Raw genomic sequence first — 19,931 nt, 5'->3', positions numbered from 1 at the left:
AGGCACTGGTTTTCTCTGCGTGCTAGGAAAGGGTGTTCTGTGTATTTATTTAATATATTCCATTCTCTTAGAATTCATAGGAAACTTTTTATTGTTTTACCTTCAAAAGAAATGAAGGGGGGTGAGAGAGCGGGAGGAAGAACTCCAACCTTGCCCATCTTGGTGCCAGGTTGGCCTTTTGTGAGGGGACGAAGCCCAGCTCTGGCACAAAGGCAGATGGCCTCCTTGGACCTCAGTCTCTTTGTCTTTAAAATAAGGAGGCTGAACTAGCTGGTGGTCCCCGGCCTTTTCTTCCCACACGGCCCAGCCCTGGCTGGGGGAGGGCTGGGCAGGCAGGCACGACCAGGTGGTGGGCTGTCACCTGGTGCAGAGCTGCCACAGAGACCCTGCTGGGGCAGAGTTTGGAGCCAGTGGAGCCTTTGCCTTTTGGGCTCCCTCTGATCCGTTCTGAATGTAGTGGACAATGAATGACCAAGGGAAGCTTCGCCTTTCAGAACAGGAAAGGTCAAATATAGGTCAAAGCCAAAGCTGTCGTTTACTTGAAAACTCGGGTTGGTGGCCAGCCGTAGTCGACCCAGGTGCATGTCTGGGTGGGCACCTGGGGACTGCAGACCCCTCCACGTGCTTCACTGATTGACTGCCCTCGGGGCACCTTCTCCCCGTGCACCCCACACACCCTGCCCCACCTCGACCAGGACTTGCCCTTGGGGCCGCACCAGATGCACTCGATCCGCGGTTCCGTGTGTGCCCGCTGTGGTACGTCACCCTCCACCCCCCGGGGGCGGCCGCTAGGAGGTTGGCAACCGTGGCTGTGTTTGCTCCTCCCAGGCCTCAGTGTGGGGAATGTGTTCTACGTCTTCTCCGACGACGGCATTGTCATCCTGCACCCCGGGGACTGTGAGATCCAGAGGCACCTCAAACCCACGGAGAAGATCGTCACGAGCTACGTAAGTGTCCGCGCCCAGGGCTCCTCCACATCGCAGGCAGACAGAATGTGAAAGTCACTCTCCCACCACGCAGGCCGTTCAGTTCTTAAGTTCCATCTGCTATACATGGTGTGGTTCCAGGTTTGTCCCGAGGCCCAGAAAGGAACACCTGAGGCTGAGCACTGACACGCTCATTCCTTCATCCGCTTCCACGCACTGAGCCCGAGGTGAGGCCCAGGGCATGCGGATGGGTTCCTGGCCTTCCCAAGTTCAGAGGCAGACGATCGGGACAGCACTGTGGACGGCTGCCCGAAGGCGCTGTTGGAAGGGTGTGCCAGCTGCCCTGGGAATGGAGGGGCGGGGCGTCTCCAGGCCTGGGAGGAAGAATCAGAGCAGGCTCCTGGGATACGTGCTCCCTGGGCTCAGTTTTGAAGAATGAGTAGGAGCTGGGATGGATTTCTGGAAGAAATGCCGTGCACGTGGAGAGGAGAGACATTAAACGTGTCCTGTCCCAGGAACAGAAGTCCTCTGTGTGTCTAGAGGGAAGCGTGGATGTGGGAAGGGCCTGAGATTAGGACAATTGCTAAGGGTCGAAGGTGAGGAGTTCCTCTGGTGTCCTAAAGCCCGGGGAACCCCTGACGGGCTTCCCATGAAGGATGGCCATGAGCAGGTTGCCCCAGAACGTGGGCAGGCCCACTGAGGGCGGTGATCGGCGGGCCGGCCCAGGAGCACAGAGGGAGCTGTAATTATCCAGGTGCGAGGGTGGTGTCCTGGTTTGGCCAGTGGCCGAGGGAACGGGGAGAACCAGGTAGATTTTAGAGGTGAATCAACAGGGAACCTGAGGATAAACCAGAGTCTTGCTAGCGGAAGGAAAGTGCCCTTCACACAGGAGAGGAGCAAGCTGGGGGTGGGGGACTCTGTTCATTCTCTAACATTCTACCAGGCTAGTGCCACTGGCCAGGTCGGGTGCTGGGGACCCAGGAGCAGAACTGTAGGCTCCTGACAAGCAGATGAGGCTGGCCTATGATGCACTGAGTTTGAGGTGCCCATGGGACTCATGCATAGAATCATCCAGAAAGCAGTGGAGGGGCGGGGGGAAGGCCATGGTGAGCTGGAGAGGCCTGGGCTCTCTGACAGGCAAAAGAAGTAGCTTTAAGGAAGCCTGGACAACATGGGTCACAGACACAAGGAAGCCCAAGTTTCCAAAAAGAAGCGGATGTTCAACCCGTCAAGAGAGGAGACAAGCTTGCAGGTCCTCGGGGGCCCTCAGGGAACTCCGGGTGACAGCAGGAAACACTGCCCAGAGCGTCCGAGGTGCTCTGAGCAAAATAGGGGGCCGGCAGGAAGTGGCAGTGTCGCGGGGCGGAAGGATGGCCGCTGGTGGCAGACCCAGGAAAGCCCTGGCAGCCCTCAAGGCCCAGCTGTCGGGAGGACCCCCAGGGCGGTGCTGCCCCAGCCAGCCCCACCTAGGACACTGTCCCTCCTGCTGGTATCCCTCTCGACCTCGTGTCGGTGGTTTCTACCAGGAGGTCTGGCCCGCCTCCTAGTCCCTAGCTACCTGAGGGTAGAGCTATGGCGTGGACCCGAGAGTCGTCTCACAGCCCCCACATGGTGAACGCACCAGGGGGCAGTGGGGAGCAGTGGCAGGCTGGGAGCCCCGGCGAGTTCCTCAAACAGGTCAGCCGCATCGCGTCGCCAGCTGCAGGTGCATCTCAGGCTGTGGCATTTCTCACACGCACAGCTTGAGAACAGCTGCTTTCCAGGCTATTTCATTTAAATTAATTATTTTAACATGTCACCTCTGATGAATTTTCCCTCCGTGTAACCGCCCTGAGTTGATCTCGAAGGTGCTGCCCTAGTTCATCACCAGCAGTTACGTGTAAATAATGGCTCCCCATCACTTTGGCCATACCCTTCCCTGTAGTGTGGGGAGAACCTCTCCAGTCCTAACCAGGGCTCAGTTTCCCGAAGAAGCTAGAACAAGACGCAGCAAGAGAGCTCCTAAGGCATGACAAGCAACATGAGACCACAGTGAGCTGCGGAACAACCCCAAATAACAGTTTTCTCACTGAGAAAATCTCCAAACACCCCACCGGAGGGTCACAGTGGAACGACCCTCTGCCCACGGTGCCGGGTGAATAGGAGGTCGGTGCACCCTCCCTCTGCCTCTCTGCTGGAGCTGATGGGCACCGTGCTCAGTGGGAAGCTGCACAATTAGCTGAGAAGGGCACAGGCTTTGGGGGCCAGGCAGACCTGGGTTCAGATCCCACCTCTGTCCCTCAGCAGGCTTGGCGGCTTTAGAAAACTTACTAAGCCCCTCTAAGCCCCAGTTTGCTCACAGGCAAGTGGGGGTTACTATGAGGATCCACCCATGTGATGACAGAGACCTGAAGAACACGAGGGAATAAACCGCGGATATGTCTGGGGAAGAGCATCCCTGGAACAGGGAACAGCCAGTGCAAAGGCCCGGGTGCAGGAGGGCGGCACGACAGAGGGAGCACAAGCAGGCCATGTGTGTGGAGGAGGGTGGGCAAGGGAGTGCACAGGGCCTTGTAAGCTTCAGGAAAGACTAGGCTCTTCTCCTGAGCAAGAAAGGAAGTTGCTGAGAAGAGGAATAATCACCAGCCTTGGCTTTCACGGAGGTCCCTGTGGTTTGTGTGTGCAGGGCAGGTCCGGGCAGGGGGCGGGGGCAGGGTGGAGTCAAGGGCGCTGAGCAGTGACTCTGCAATGTAATGGGGCCTGAGCCAAGCTGACAGAAGGGGAAGTGGTGAGGAGCAGCTGATATCGTTGGAAGGTAAAGCTGAAATGGCTTTTGATGTGTTGAGTGAGAAGGGAGGGCATGGGGAGAAAAGGAAGCCTCATCGCTTTTGGTCTAAGGAAGTAAAGCAATGGAGCGAGCTGCCATTTTCTTTAATGGAATGAGCAGGACTGGATGGTAAAATTGAGAGTTGGTTTTGGACGTATGTCTCTGATTAAACAATCAAGTCGAGCTACGCAGTTGGCCGGGTACGTCTGGAGTTGAGGGAAGAGGCCTGAGCTGCGGATGTACATTTGGGAGTTGTAAGCACATAGGTTGTCATTACAGCCCTTGGTTGGGCAAGGTGAACAAAGGGAGTGATTTTAGAGAACAGGAGTCATTCAGGAGAGAACTGCAGCTTCCAGCCACAGACAAGGGTCAGCCACTGGGGGAGGTAGCATGGCGGGCGAAGAACCGAGGGTCAGTCAACACAGTGTCAGGCGAGGCCCCAGGTCAGGCAGAATGATGGCGGGGGGCTAACCTAAGAGCGGAGGAGTCCGCACCGGCCATGGGGAAAGCGCCACTAGCTCCGTGGTGAGGATGAAAGCCGGAGGGGGAAGGAGCATGTGAGAGGTGAGGAAACAGAGAAAAAATGTAGGGAATTCCCTCGGAAGTCTGGCCATGAATAGCAGCTTTTTAAATGATGGAGTCGAGGACCGAGAGAAAGGAGCACATGAGCGTGGTGGTGCTGGTGGAGGGGGCCGCCCAGGGCGTTGCAGCCTCTGGAGCCGTGGGAGGCGGGGAAGGTGGAGGAACGTTAGGGGAACAGTTGGTGGGGAGGAGGGTTGTGTGCCACGTGCTGTGAACCTAAAGGAGTCTAAGTGCAGCAGGAAAGGGCAGAGGAGGGTCAGGGGACAGGGGCTCGTGAGATGTCGGGGGGAGTGGAGGGTCGAGAAGTTCTACACAGCAGCCTGTCTCCTTTACAGGAAGAAATCTGTCCCCAAGGGGAAGGCGGTGCCACCCGGCCATGCCAGTGGGCGTCGGCAGTGAACGTCAGGCACCGGTACATCTATGCGGCCCAGCCGGCCCTGGGCAGAGTGCTCGTGGTCGACGTGCAAGCCCAGAAAGTCCTGCAGGTACGTCTGTCTGAGGGGGTGAGGGGACTTCGGTCCAGGGGCACAGCCTGCCCAGTTCTTCTTTGCCTTCTGCGCCCGCCCCCCGGCTGCTGAAGGGGTGGTCAGGTTGGAGGGGAGAGCCAAGGAGACGCCTGTGCAGCGGTGCAGCAGGTTCTGACCGCCTGCTAGACACCAAGCACTGTTCTAGGTGCTTGAAATGTGAGACATATTATATATACATATCGAGTAAGCGGTTAGACAAAGGAGAGGTCTAAGCCAGAGACGTCTTTGAGGGCATCACCACCCTGTGAACGAAAATCCAGAGAAATCCAGAGACCCGAACGAAGAACCCCTCGGGAGGGGGGGGGGGGGGGTAGTATAGACAGAAGCGAGGTCAAGGTGGGAGCACGTCGTCACTTAAAGGTCACTTAAAGGAATCGGACCCAAAGGGCCAGAACGGGTCGGTGGAGAGACGAAGACAGAAACTTGGTGGGAAGGAGGAAAGGAAGGCTCGGGGACTCCACAGACGGTTCTTTCAAAAAGCTTTGACCCACAGAGCCTTCTCCCCCAATGTCAGAAAAGCTGGAGTCTGGGTAGCTGAGACCGAAACTTCAGAAATTGTAGACAAGGTCTGGTTATGGTGGCTGAAGTGCGCAGGAAGGAAAGACCCTTGGAACCAAGGAGGACGTGAGAACGCAGGGCTTCGGGTGAGCCACCGTGTGGGTTCGGAGGCACCAAACCCGAAAACAAGTGCCTGGTAGAGAAGGCAGGCAGCCGTGTGCCCGTGTCACGAGCGAACACGGGGAGTGGCTAGGACGTTAGCCGATGGCAAGAGCAGCAGGGGTCACAGGCCAGTGGCGAGAGTGTCACAGAACAGTGTTTTAGAACTTATGAAACTACATTATATGCAGAAGAGAGAAAGGTCTCCATTTGACAGGCCACAGGGGACGCTCCATCCTCAGGGGACCGCAGAGTTTCAGCAACGAAAAGCGTCTGCCTGGCACTATAGTCTGAGCCCCAGAAGCTGCCGCTGAAGGATGTGCAGGAAAGAGGCCATGTGCAAAGATGAAGTGATAATGCATGAGCTCAGAGGGAGGCGCTGATGACCCAGGGGGAAGGCCAGTGTCCAGGACACAGAGCAGCCCGGGGAAGGACATGGAGGGTTTAGGGGCCCAAAGGATTCCAGGGGGTGGGGTGGGAAGGTCCTCAGATGGCTCCTGAATGGAATATTTGGGCTTTTGCCAAGATGCTCTGGGTCTCTTCTTTAAGTAAAACACACGAGTTTTTAAAAGGGGTAAATTACTGACAACCAATGTTATGCCTCCGAAGACAAACCCGGAAGGGAGGCTTTTGCACTGGGTTCCCAAACAGGCTCACTGGAAAGGCTGCTGGCCTGGCCTTCCACCCACCCAGGGGTGATGGCCACGTGCACAGAGCCCAGAAAGGACCACTGTGGCAGCCTCTACAACAACCACGACCAACTGGTCATTATTTTTTTTCAAGTCCATAGGTGTGGACCCTCTGCCAGCCAAGCTGTCCTATGACAAGTCACATGACCAAGTGTGGGTCCTGAGCTGGGGGGATGTGCACAAGTCCCAGCCAAGCCTCCAGGTACGTTGAACACAGGAGGTGGCCCCTACCCAACAGGAATAGCCTCTCTCCTTGTTTAATTCCCTCCCACTTCCCTAGTGACCAACCACATCTATCCAAAACTTGCCCATAAAGGCTGGAGGAGAGAGTAGAAACAGCCACAGGTCGCCACCCCTCACAGGCGACTGACAGGGTGTCACCAGCAAGGCCTGTTGCTGGAGACAGTAAGAGTGACGGTGGGTAGGATGCTGATGTTGCCAGGACCAGAACGAGGCTCCTGGGGTCAAGCATCAGTGAGGGGTGCAGGCAGGAAGAAGGGAAGCCACCTCTCTTTGCCTTCAGCTGGGTGCGCTAGAGAACTAGAGCCAAAGCAAGCACTGGATCCCGGCCAGGAAGGAAGGGGGAGGAAAAGCAGCAGCAGCAATTGTGCCCATTAGCAGAAGTGTGTTTCCGGTGTGCTTCCAGTGGGCTGGGGCTCAGAAAAGCTGGGTGACCTGCCTGTGGTCCAACCCCGGCAGCAGACTCTGCAGCCCCGACCTGCAGCTGCGTGACCACCTCCCGGGAAGAGCGTGGGCCCAGAGATCTGTGGGATTCCTCCCTCTGCCAGCCAGGGAAGATCCACAGCTCCCCTGTGCTGCGTGTGCCCGGTTTAGCCTTTCTCATCAAAGACGCGTGAGAGGATTCAGCTCTACAAATAGTGATTGGCATACCTGTTGTCTCAATTCTCCCCCAAAATGGTGCACAGAACCATCCTAGATGCACAGAAAAGTTAATTCATTACATACAATGGATGTCTCGGGCGTGAGGGTTTAGTTCTCTCTCAGAACCCCAGCTGAGAGGGGCTGCAGATGGAGCCAAGTTCGCCCTGTTCCCAGGACTGGTGAGAGGCCAGGGACACCTGGGTCTCGAGAGGCTTCCTCCCGGGGACTGGCCACTGGCCTGCCTTCCTTGGTGGCACCAGGGGAAGGACGTGACATCACCTCCTATAAACTGAGCCTATTGTCACTCGATGGGTTCATCAACCAGTCTTGAGCCCCTGTGAGCCGATGACAAATAATAACAACCCATTAGAGGACCTAACAGCCAGGACAAAGGTCGATGAGAATAGAGGCTAACCCTACAGAAAGTATTATCATCGGTCCCCCGGCAGCTCTAAGAAAGTGCTTATGGGAACTTGAGGGGAGCAGCCACCAACGATTCTTCCAGAACTAAGAATAAACAAAAATGATTCTCTAATTTCCAATTGCAGTAGATAACTTCAGAAATGCACAGTTTCTATCGAGACCCAAATAGCTGCCTGAAAGATAAAGAACAAGAAAATCTCAAATCCCAGACCAAATATATGAAGAGATTGAGACTTGATGTCTCAGAAGTTCAACAGAAGCTTAGAAAGAGAGAAGGAAACAGCTGGAATGGAGTCCAACATTAAATAAATTTGGAGTAAAATTACCAAGTTACAAAATATAATCATGTAGATTGAAAAGGATCTACAACTTCCAAGCTAAACTGCTGAGAAATGACACACCTCTGCCCTTGTTGGTAAAAGAATAGAGGGGAAGCCTTACAAGGCAGAAGGACGCAGTGACCTGCAGAAGAAACGACAGTCCCGTGGGCCTTGGGCGGCGCGGCTGCAACAGGAGCTGGAAAACCGTGGAGACACATGGACACACTACTTAGATGAAAGGGGTGACGTCCAAGAACCCTATACCCCACACCAAGAGATCGTCTACCTGTCAGGACAAAGACAGAAGGATGTGCGAGAATCCAGAGAGCACATCGCTCGAGGGGGCCACCTGAGGAGCCTGTGTGAGGAGCCAGATCAGAGACGTCAAGACGGAGAACGATAGAGACGAGACGGTCGTACATAAGGAACCTGGAGAGGAAGGTGTAAAATGAAAAGTAAGATGGATGAGGAGACACTACCTAGAAATGTACAATAAGTGCTAAATAAGGGCCTTTGAATTAGCAGAGACACACTGAAGGAGAAATCCTGATACAGGACAGAACTACAAAAAAGGATGTCAGGAAAACAGAGTACAGAGTGGGGGGACGAGGCGGAAGTAATACTCAAAAAATGCCATCCTATTGGGATAGGAGAGGATATAGAGAATGTTTGAAATCATCAGCTTAGCACTGAGCATCTCAGTCCAAACGAGACAAACTGAATTCTCCTGTTGAAGGCAGAGATGATCAGATTGATCATTCTTTTTTAAAAAATGAAGGCAGCCTGGCTGGTGTGGCTCAGTGGATTGAGCATGGGCTGCAAACCAAAGGTCACCAGTTCAATTCCCAGTCAGGGCACATGCCTGGGTAGCAGGCCAGCTCCCCAGTGGGGGGTGCGTGAGAGGCAACCACACATTGATACTTCTCTCCCTCCCTTCCCCTCTCTCTAAAAATAAATATTTTTTTAAAATGAAGGAAAGAAAACTATAACTTGTTTACGAGAAACACATAGCATTGTAATAAGAGATTTAATTTAAAGGGGCAGAAATAGTGATGAAGGGGGCACTATATGTGCAGGTGGTGACACTGACATCACACAAGGCAGAGCTAAAGGTTCAAAGCGCTCACCAGCATACAGAGACATGCGTGACACCAGCCAGCCAGCAGACGCCCAACAACATGACAGCTATGCACATGAAACAAGAGCAGTTAAAAATACAAGGGGACTTATTGTAAATCGCGCTCACCGGTATTGTGCCGTGTCTGTTGCCCACCCACATTTTGGTGCGCATCATACACAGGATTATCAGAGCCATGGTATGTAATCATTATACCCGTATAATGTGCATCCTTATTTTTCCCGCAAAAATGTGGACAAAAAAGTGTGCATTATACATGGCAAAATACGGTCAATTGTACATACCAACAAGACAGAATAATGGCATGGGAAAATTGAATAATATGAATAAGGAACTTGGTTTAATTAATATATAGGAAACCTTTCATCTGCCAAATAGTTTTTCATATGTTCACATATAGATAACTGTACCAGTAATCACAAAGAAAATATTTACAAATTTTGCATGTTATAGGCTACATTATCTGATAATTAGAAGTAATTAAAATGTGACCTAATAAGAAAGCACTCCTAGATCATTATTAGATCAAAGAGGAAATTAAACGGGAAATTATAAACAATCTCAAAGCAATGGAATAGAGAACATTCCACATCAAAACCTATGGGAGACAGAAAGGTTATACACAAGGAATATTTGTGCCTTAAAAGCCCACAAAGGATGTATTTGTGTTAAGAAATTAGAAAAAGAACAAAGTGACTGATAAGAATAAAAACACTGAAATTAATAGAAAGAAAATAATAAGGGAACAAACAGAGAGATAAATCCTTCTCATACCTGATAAAGCAAAAATAACAAAAATAGACACAAGGAAGAATGAGGGAGGGATATGACCACAGACACAGGAGAATGAAATAATTGTAAAATAAATACTACATTGCAGTTCTGGGGCAGCAAAGTTTAAAACCTATTAGAAATGGATGATCAGACTTCCAGCCAAGATGGAGGTAACAGGTAGACACACTGTGCCTCCTCGCACAACCAAAAGAAGGACAACAACAAATTTAAAAACAAAAAACAACCAGAACGGCCAGAAAACCGAACTGTATGGAAGTCCGACAACCAAGGAGTTAAAGAAGAAACACTCACCCAGACTGGTAGGAGGGGTGGAGACGGGCAGCTGGGCAGAGAGGGCTCAAGGAGAGACAGTGGCTTATGGAGCAGGTGGTCCCACATTCACATGCAGATGACCTGGGAGGAACAACTCGGGAGCAAGACAGACCACACAACCCAGGGCTCCAGCGCAGGTAAATAAAGCCTCAAACCTCTGACTGAAAACACCTGTGGGGGTTGAGGCGGCAGTGGGGGGAACTCTCAGCCTCACAGGAGAGGTCATTGGAGAGACCCACAGGGGCCTAGAGTGTGCACAAGCCCACCCATCTGGGAAGCAGCACCAGAAGGGCCCAATTTGATTGTGGGTAGTGTAGGGAGTGACTGAAAGCTGTCAGAGAGCAGAGCAAGTGGCACCGTTCCCTCTCGGACCCTCCCCCGCCCTGGTGAATACCCAAGGCCCCACACCTTTCTATAGAACAGGCATGAGGAAATGAAAAAAAAAAATGGCCCAAATGAAAGAATAGATCAAAGATCCAGAAAAAATACAACTAAGCAACAAAGAGATGGCCAACCTATCAAATGCACAGTTCAAAACACTGGTAATCAGGATGCTCCAGGAACTCACTGGGTAGGTACTTCAACAGCATAAAAAAAGACCCAGGCAGCAATGAAGGTTGTGTTATGGAAGATAAAGAAAAATCTACAGGGAACTAACAGTGACGGGAAGGAAACCAGCACTTAAATCAATGGTGTGGAGCAAAAGGAAGAAAAAAAACATTCAACCAAAACAGAATGAAGAACCAAGAATTCAAAAAAATGAGGAGAGGCTTAGGAACCTCCAGGACAGCTTTAAATGTTCCAACATCCGAATCATAGGGGTGCCAGAAGGAAAAGAGGAAGAGCAAGAAATTGAAAACTTATTTGAAAAAATAATGAAGAACTTCCCCAATCTGGCAAAAAAGGAAATAGACTTCCAGGAAGTCCAGGAAGCTCAGAGTCCTAAAGAAGTTGGACCGGAAGAGGAACACACCAAGGCACATCATAATTACATTAGCCAAGATGAAAGATAAGGAGAGAATCTTAAAAGCAGCAAGAGAAAAGGACACAGTTACTTACAAAGGGGTTCCCATAAGACTGTCAGCTGATTTCTCAGAAGAAACCTTACAGGCAAGAAGGGACAGGAAAGAAGTATTCCAAGTCATGAAAGGCAAGGGCCTACATCCAAGATTACTGTATCCAGCAAATCTATCATTTAGAATGGAAGGGCAGATAAGGGCTTCCCAGATAAGGTCAAGTTAAAGGAGTTCATCATCGCCCAGCCCTTATTATATGAAATATTAAAGGGACTTATCTAAGAAAAAGATGATCAAAAATATGAACAGTAAAATGACAACAAACTCATAACTATTAGCAACTGAACTTAAAAAAAAAACTAAGCAAACAACTAGAACGAGAATAGAATCACAGAAATGGAGATCACATGGAGGGTTATCAGTGGGGGAGAGAAAGGGGGAAAGGTACAGAGAATAAATAGCATAAATGATAGGTAGAAAATAGACAGAGGGAAGTTAAGAATATATAGAAAATGTAGAAGCCAAAGAACTTATATGCATGACCCATGGACATGAACTAAAGGGGGGAAGAAGGTGTGCAGGGCAGAGGAGAAAATGGGACAACTGTAATAGCATAATCAATCAAATATATTTTTAAAAATAAAAAATAAATATAAAAAAAGAAATGGATGATTATTTACAAAAGGTAAGAAAAAAAACTGACCTAAGAAATGGAAAACAAAGTAGAACAATTATTTTAGGACAGGCTTCTATAAGATTAAAGATATATCATTAAAAAATGTACATCTAAGCTTTCTCAACCCTTCAAAATATAATTTTAATATTATTTGATCTCAGACCATAGGAGAAAAAAATGTACAGCTCCTTCATTTGTTTTAAATTGCCAGTATTCTTGTAATTATAAAAACTGATTAGTTTATAGTTTTATTTTTTATGCTATTTTTAATCGCATGAATACATGAACAAAATTCTGGCCCTGGCATTAGAAGTAGAGTCCAGCCTCGCCCCCCATCGCTCGGGCAGGGAACACGTTTCCGGAGGCAATGACGGCCGCTCCCAGGAGATCAGCCAGCATTACACGCAACACGAAACAGAAAAAGAAGAAAACCCTGTGATATTCCCAATAAATGCCGAAAAGGCATTTAATTAAATGCAGTTCTTAATAAAATACCTAGAAACGGGACCAGAAGGAAACTCCTGAAATATAATGAAGACTATTTCCCAGAAACCAGGAGCAAATTTTGTCTAAATGATAAAGCACTAAAAGCATTTTAATTAATTTCAGTAATTAGACCATGATGTCCGCCATCACCATAATCGGCAACTCTGGGAAATGCACTATGACAAGAAAATAAAATAGATTGAATAAACCTACCTTCCTCGGTGTCACCTGGGGTTAAGGAAATGAGCTCTTCCAAAAACCACTTCCAGAAAGGTCAGCTGGCATAGGCGTTGCGGTGAGCAATTTGAAATGTGAACCAAAAGCCTCAAAACGGTGTTTTTTGATCCAGCAACTGGGCTTCCCAGAACTTATCCCAAAGCAGTGATCACGGGTATGGACAAAGATTTAGTTACAACGTTATGTTCCTGTGTTGTTTATATTTGCAAACCACTAAAAATAACATTCTCACGTTTCTAAGCAACCAGCACTAAGGAATCAGCTGCACAAACCTCGCTATGACTACAGGAAGGCACTTCGAAGCAGGAGGCCGCCCCCAGCCGCCAGGGTTTGGGCCTTGCCCCGGCACTGTCTGGCCCACTTGCTCCCATGCCCAGCTTTCAGCTGCCTCTCAGCCTGTCCCAGTGGGTGCCTGGTCCCCTGCCCTTTCCCAAATGTCACTTCGCAGCTGGCTTGTCCACCCTCTGATGGCAATGCCCAGTCTTTCTTAGCCAAATGACCTCTGATACCCAGCTACATACGTACCCTTCCCGCACCGAGCTCAGAGACCCAGTAAAAATGTGGGGGGTTACTCTGGGGCCACGGAGGTACCCAGCCACGTGGCAGCACACAAGCCAAGGGGGGCATGACCTGTTGGAGCCACGAGGCTGACATGCCGCATCCGTTCAGTGGCCCTCAGTACTGCGTTTTCACACAGCTCCTTGGGATTCTCTGGCATTTTACTCCAGACTCTCAGATTCGGTTTCCTGATGCTGATCCTTCCTCATGCCCAGTTCTCTGAGCTTTTCCTCACGGACCTACCATGGGAAGTGTCACTTGGCCATTTTTGCTAGATCACAGGAAAATAGCCTCACACAACTGGAGAATGGCAGGCTCCCCTGAGATTAGAAGGGACAGTGCTCGTCATTGCCATCTGGCACTCTGCCTGCTGACCCCAGGGGCAGGGCTCGGGAAAGCCTCAAGCCTCAAGCCTCAAACCTGCCTGAGGAGACCGCCAGGTGCTGTTGCCCTCGTCATAGAAGTCGGAGCCAGGAGGCAATCCCATGCGCAAAAGGAAAAAGCACGCAGAGCTCCAGGCCACGGGAGTCACAGAGCACCCCCCCCCCCCCAGGAATGTCCTCGGCCTGAGGCTGCAGAAATCTGGATCCTCCCTTCTGTGCACATGGCCACCTCATAGAAGTGTCTCACCTCCCTGTTTAGGGTCCTCTGCCTTCTGTCCTGCTCAGAGAGTCCTTGGGGCCCTCAAGTTGACCGAGTGCCTCACCTGTCTGCAGGCCTGCCACCTTTCTGGGCAATGGCCTTGGACTTGGAGGCTGATGAGCACGTGCAGAAGGCAGAGGACTCAGGCAGTCTGGCTCAGGGTCTGGCCGGCCCAGGCCTCAGCCTGAGCGCAGGGAGCTGTGTGGCAGGAGCCGCAGAGCCCCAGACCACCCTCCCACCCTCTCTAACTGCGGACCTCTCTGCTCTCTGTTCTGCACTGCCCACGCGCCTGTGCCTGAGGCAGATGCAGCAGAACATACCCCAGGGCAAGGCTCCGGTCTCCTCCTGCCAAGTCCGTAGGGGAGAGAGTGCAGCCTCAGGGAAACAGAGGCAGCCATGCCCCATCACTACCAATTTATACCAAACACAGGACCTAATTCCCTACCTGTCACAGCAAGCCCCCTTTCTGACACCGGAACCTGTCCCAGCATCCTACTCGCAAGGCCTCTGCCCGCATGCCCAGCATCCCTCCCTGGGATCCCAGTTCCTGCTTTCTCTAATGCACCGTGGGGACACAGCTCCCTGCAAACACCTCAGCGAGCCGAGTGCGACAGAGATCCCCAACAAACGGGCCCGGGCACCGGCCGTCCAAGGAAAATAAATAACCAGTCAACCGTCACATGGTTTAACATTTTCATTATTTAAAAGCTCTCTTCTTTTCCCGGGGGTCCTGGGTATTGAGAAGGTGGGCTTCCCTGCTGTGGAGCAGGTTGTCTCTGAGCAGGGTGATGTTTCAGTTCTGGGGGCCGCCCTCCGAAGCCCCAGCACAAGACCAACACAGTCCCCGCAAGTGCCCGCTCTGAGGTCATCACAGCTGACAAGGAGTGGCAGGTCACGCCTGACCGAGCAGAGGGAACCTTTCAGGCATCCACTCCTGTCCCACCCCTTCTTCACCCCAGAAAGTGAGGTCCCTGCCTGTGACATCCTGTTCTGCTCCTGCCCCGCGCCAAGACTGGCTTATCCACCATTTCTGCAGCCTGTCTGCTGGGGGTCTCCCTGGAGCGTGCAGAGGTCCCCAGGTTTCCAGCCCCCCTGGGATGGGCCCTCACAGGACTCTGCCTCATGTTACAGGTGATCACGGAAGCCAGCGCCGGACAGGGCCAGCACCTCATCCGCACGCCCTTTGCAGGAGTGGACGACTTCTTCATCCCCCCAACAAACCTCATCATCAACCACATCAGGTGAGACCCTGAGACCCCACGTGCTGCAGCTGCATCCTGCACGGGGCGCCTTCGCCCACAGTGGGGCTGCCTCCTGCCTCTGTCTGCCTCGTTCCTCCTGGGCTGGCTTGGGAGCCCTCAGGAAGGGACAGAGAAATGGACCCACCCCAGTCATTAACTGTTCATGTTCAGGAGGCACTCAGCTCCAAACGCCCTCCGGGGCCTTGTGAGGTCTCCTCCGCAGGTGAGGACAAGGGGAGAAAGCAGGAAACAGCAGTGGTTAATTGAGCACCTTCCCCTTGCTAGACACTCACAGAAAACAACGGGTGGTAGTGATCTCAAACCAAGCTTACAGATGAGGAAACTGAGACTCAGAGAGGTTAAGACACTGGTCAAGGTCACACAGCCAGGAATTGGCAGTCCGACTAAATGCAAAGCCAGGTCCCCTTTGAGCTGCCTCATTCTCTGCTCACCCCAGCCCACGGTTCCTCAGAGCCCCAGCGCAGCCATGCAGTTGCCCAGCCAGGAAGTGAGGCCCCCTGGGTGCCTGGTTTGCCACCATTCAAAAGGAGAGCCTCCTAATAACAGCCAGGGCCTCAGGGGCAGACCTGACCCCGGCCTGGCCATGCCCCTTCCCCACTCATTTCTGAGCACCCCCGACACTGCCTGTGAAGTCACCTCTGCCAAGGACTGAGCCTGCCCTTTATAAAGTCGCCAGGACCCAGGGGTCATGCAGCTCTCCTTGTGCCTGCCTTCCATCTGGCATCAAGCACCTTTCTCCAGAAGGAAGGACGCACCGGCAAGCTGATGCTGGATTTGTAAAAACAGGACTCGCCCCTTGGTCCTTGCCCAAGGAGCAAAATACCCACTTTATGACTCCCCAGCCCCCACCGCAGAGGGACCTGGGGAAGAGCCCCTGGTGTGGTTCGAAAGGCCCAGGCCCCTCGGAGCTGCTGGATGCAGTTTAGTGGCTCCGAGACTGAGCGGCCCTGCGAGTGTGCCACTTCCCCGTAAAGTCCCCCATGGGAGTGGGGTTTGCCTCCCCGCCCTGTCCATGCACCGCTCTTTAAGGATGCATGCCAGATGCGCCAAAGAGGGTTTTCCCCACTCTGAGGCATTGGCATTCCAGAGAAAACTGTGGAAGCGATTTTCCTCCACTCCTGTAAGAAAGCAGACACAGTGTCAAGAGGCCTCTCTGAGCAAGGGATTCGGGAGGGGCTCCCGACCAGAGGTCCCGCCTGGAGCCATGCCTCTCTGCAGCCAGCAAGGGCCCTCCAGCGGGGACTTCAGGAGGCCCAAACTGCCACCTCTGGAGCTCTTCCACTGCAGCGTCCTCTTAGACCTACTCCTCCCCAACAGCTCTCCCAGGAATCCTACCCTTTTAGATTCACAGAGGCTTGGACAGGCGAGCAACTTGCCCCAGGCCTTGTGGCTGGCTGGGCACTCCGCAGCATGGGGGCCTTCTGGCTCCAAAAGTCAAAGCCATTCTCAGTCCCCTGCCAGCATCATATATGTGGCCAGAGAAGCGGCTGCCTCCTCCTGTTCCCAGGGAAAGAGAACGCTGATAGGAAACCTGGGCTGGCTTCACTGAGCGTGCGTGTTCAATTTCGGACTCACCAGTTAGTCCAGAAAACAGCGAGGCTGTGGGCTCTCCTGTCCTGTCCTCACAGCAGGCAGGGCCGGGGCAGCTGGTGCTGGTCCTTCCCCTCCAGGCCCAGGCCCACCGCTGCCACAAGGTCACCGGGAGGCTGGTTCCTACGCACCCCTAAGGGAGACACACTCCTAAGGGAGAGGCTGTTGGAGGCATATTTCTCACCCTTCTTACCATTTCTAAAGATGTGTGCGTGTCACAAAAGCCTAAGTCCAGGAACACTGGTAGCTCTCCTCTTGTGGTTTGAGATCACAGGTGAATCGCTTATGAAGCCACCCCTTGCAGAGGGTAGATCTCACCCACCCCCCAGGCTGTGAGACCACCGAAGGGTTACAGGAAAGGGAACGGAAGGGAAGGGCTGCAGTCCCTGACCTCTGACCTCAGTTCTTCCCCTCCCAGGTTCGGCTTCGTCTTCAACAAGTCTGAGCCCGCCGTTCACAAGGTCGACCTGGAAACCCTGATGCTGCTCAAGACCATAGGACTGCGGCAGCACGGCTGCCTGCCTCAGGCCATGGCCCACACCCACCTGGGCGGCTACTTCTTCGTGCAGTGCCAACAGGCCCGGGCCTCGGCTGCCGCTGCTGCACAGCTGCTCATCGACAGTGTCACAGACTCCGTGGTCGGCCCCAATGGCGACGTGAACGGCACCCCACACACGTCCCCCGACGGGCGCTTTGTCGTCAGCGCCGCCGCAGCCAGCCACCAGCTGCAGGTGCAGGAGGTTACCCTGCGGGGGGAGATCCGGACCCTCTACAAGCTGAAAGTAAGCCAGGGCGTCTCCGACGTGGCATTCCAGCGTTCTTTCTCCCACGGCAACCAGTACCACGTCTACGCCACGCTGGAGACAGGGCAGGACCTGCTGTTTGTGGAGCTGTCCTCGGGGAAGGTGGGCGTGCTGAAGAACTTCAAGGAGCCGCCCTCGGGGCCAGCCCAGCCCTGGGGAGGGCCCCGCAGGATCGTGAGGGACAGCGGGCTGTTCGGACAGTACCTCCTCACGCCAGCCCAGGGCTCACTGTTTCTCATCAACGGGCGGCAAAATGCACTGCGGTGTGAGGTGTCAGGCATACAGGGGGGGACCATGGCGGTGTGGGTGGGCGAGGTATGAAGGAGGCCAGCGCAAAGCCTGGGCCACCGAGCCCCAGCTCGTCCTGACCCCGCAGCCCCCAGCAGGCGCCCTGTACATTTTTACAGACAAAAGCAAAACCTGTATTCGCTTCGTGGTCCAACACTGGTCTCCTTGCAAGTTCCCTAATCTAAGGTGAGCACTGCTAACCAGGTTGGGGTTTTCTCGTTAGGAAGTAGGAGGTCTGCCTCGAGCTACGACGGGAAGCCACACTGCTGTGTAAAGGAACCCAGCCACACGCTGTGTGGCCTGGGGACGCTGTGGGACTTGGAAGCTCCGGCTTTCCAGGCAGACACGCCTCCGCCCGCTGCCTTCGCACAGTCATCCTTCTTTCTGCGGGATCCAGCCAGGCTGCACCTGCCGGGTGGCCTGGAACCCGGCCTGGAAACGCAGGCCCACCGGGGCGGGGGCTTCCCTCCTGGCATGAGAGCCACGCCTGCCCTCGCTCCGCACCTTACTCCTCCTTCGCAGCTGCTTCCTGCTTTTCCTTCCATTGGACTTGTAAGCCCGACAGAGAGCCAGCAAGACTTACTGCAGCTTGCGGGGTGGGGAAATCACTCACTTTATTTTGGGAATTTTGATTAAAAAATAATTTTTTTATAATCTCAAATGCTAGTAAGCAGAAAGACGCTGTCCGAGGTCCAGCTCTGTTCGTCCCTGCCTTAGGCTGCGTCCCTGAGAGTCCCCGCCCCACATCCCACAGCCAGAAAGAACAACGGCCATCGAGACTAACAGTCCTCTGCGGCACTGACACCCCACATTGGTAAAGATTCCGTTCTGGGCTGGGACCCTCAGAGACCAGGACAAAGCCTGTGTGCCTGCTCTTCACCATGGAAAGGGGACATTGTTACGCTGGGCATTTGATGCGGCCCAGGGCCCACGGCGCTCACCTGGCGAGGTGGGGCGGCCTGCATCAGGCTGAACTGGCTCAGCGCCGAAACCCCAAAGACACAAAGACACGAGTCGGGTCCCAGCAGGCTCCGTCACCTAGCCCTTTTAAACACCAACTACCTTTCTGCCTGTGGCCCTGGCGCTCAGCTCTGCTGACCCCAGTCCCTCATCCTCACAGCACGGTCAGCGCGGCGGGGGTTTTTACAGGGGTTTATTGTGACACGTGGCCCCTCCCCAGCAGCCCACACTCCAGAACTCAGAATCAGAGGTTGCAGGCTGGCTATTACTCCACCGAGTCGTCCCCAGCGTCTCAGGCTATGGTGAGCAATCAGAAGTACCATCCACCCAGCCCTGGGAAGACAGCCTGTGTCAAAGAATCTCAGCAAGGAAGAGGCTCCCCTGGGTTCTCAACACATCCCTTTCCTTCTCATGTCAGTGGACAAAACATACTGGTAGCCTTGCTGGCTTGAAGGATCGCTTTTCGAGCCACCTGGATTTGGAGCGGTGGTCCCATCACAGACACCTTAGCTCGGTTTGCCCCCTCCACCTGCCCCTGATGCCCCCTCCACAGGCCATCATGCTCCTGTGCCGCTGAGAATGGCCCTTTTCAGGGAAAGGCAGGCACAGGCCCGCCTCGCTCTACATCCACGCGGCTCCCTTTCATCCCCGCCTGTGCCCGCCAACTCCTGAGCTCGGCCAGTCTTCTGGTGTGACACACGCCTGTTCCCTACAACTCCCGGGAGTGTGCCTGGACGTGTGCGTTCGCATTTTAGATTTTTTTTAAAGGTACAGTACATAGATACAGAGTGAGAAGACTGACTTCAGAAACCTAATACTCAGTTTCACAGCAGCTGGGATGGATGGGGCTCATCCTTTCTTTTTATTCTTGCCTCAAACTCTGGACATACTTCCAAACTCCCACTTTTATCACTGAAGTTGCCCGAGTTTCACGAACTTCACCCTTTGGAAAAATCTAAACTGTGGCAGTCCCTGGCAGAAAGGTCTCTGAGCCCACCTGAGGGAGAGCCCACTGAGGGCCAGGCCCGAACGCTGGCCCCTCTGGGTTGCAGCATGATTCCTAAAAGGAGACCAAACCAGTCCCAACTGGCCTTTCAAAGGGGTGTGACTTCTGCAGCATCCCCCCTCCCCCCCCTCCCCAACTTCCCCTCTCCCTCCTGAGTCTAAGTGTGTCGGTGCGCCCGCCTCTCCCCTCTCCCCGTCCTCACTGTGCAGCTGCGAGAGCCGGCCAGCGTCAGCCTGAGACGCGGGAGCTGGAGAGAGCAGTCACAGGCCTGAGAACTGAGACTTGCAAGCCCGCAAAGGCCGGCCAAACGTCTTTGATCAGAACTGCTTGTGTGGGAGGCAGGGGGAAGG

The 19,931-nt window shown here is 53.3% G+C and overlaps 1 protein-coding gene across 1 annotated transcript in view; it reads left to right on the top strand.

The window, feature by feature from the left end:
* Positions 1-18,579, top strand: part of FSTL4 (follistatin like 4) — a 331,311-nt gene extending 312,732 nt beyond the window's left edge. The window contains exons 12-16 of the mRNA XM_053912698.1: positions 829-947; positions 4,650-4,799; positions 6,282-6,389; positions 14,804-14,913; positions 16,943-18,579. Coding sequence (XP_053768673.1) covers positions 829-947; positions 4,650-4,799; positions 6,282-6,389; positions 14,804-14,913; positions 16,943-17,648 — 1,193 coding nt within the window. The 3' untranslated portion in view covers positions 17,649-18,579. The remainder of the gene's footprint in view (positions 1-828; positions 948-4,649; positions 4,800-6,281; positions 6,390-14,803; positions 14,914-16,942) is intronic.
* Positions 18,580-19,931: the final 1,352 nt, after the last annotated feature.

The sequence above is a fragment of the Desmodus rotundus genome, chromosome 10 (assembly GCF_022682495.2).
Source record: "Desmodus rotundus isolate HL8 chromosome 10, HLdesRot8A.1, whole genome shotgun sequence".
NCBI lineage: Eukaryota > Metazoa > Chordata > Mammalia > Chiroptera > Phyllostomidae > Desmodus > Desmodus rotundus.
This window is presented reverse-complemented; position numbering and strand designations above follow the sequence as displayed.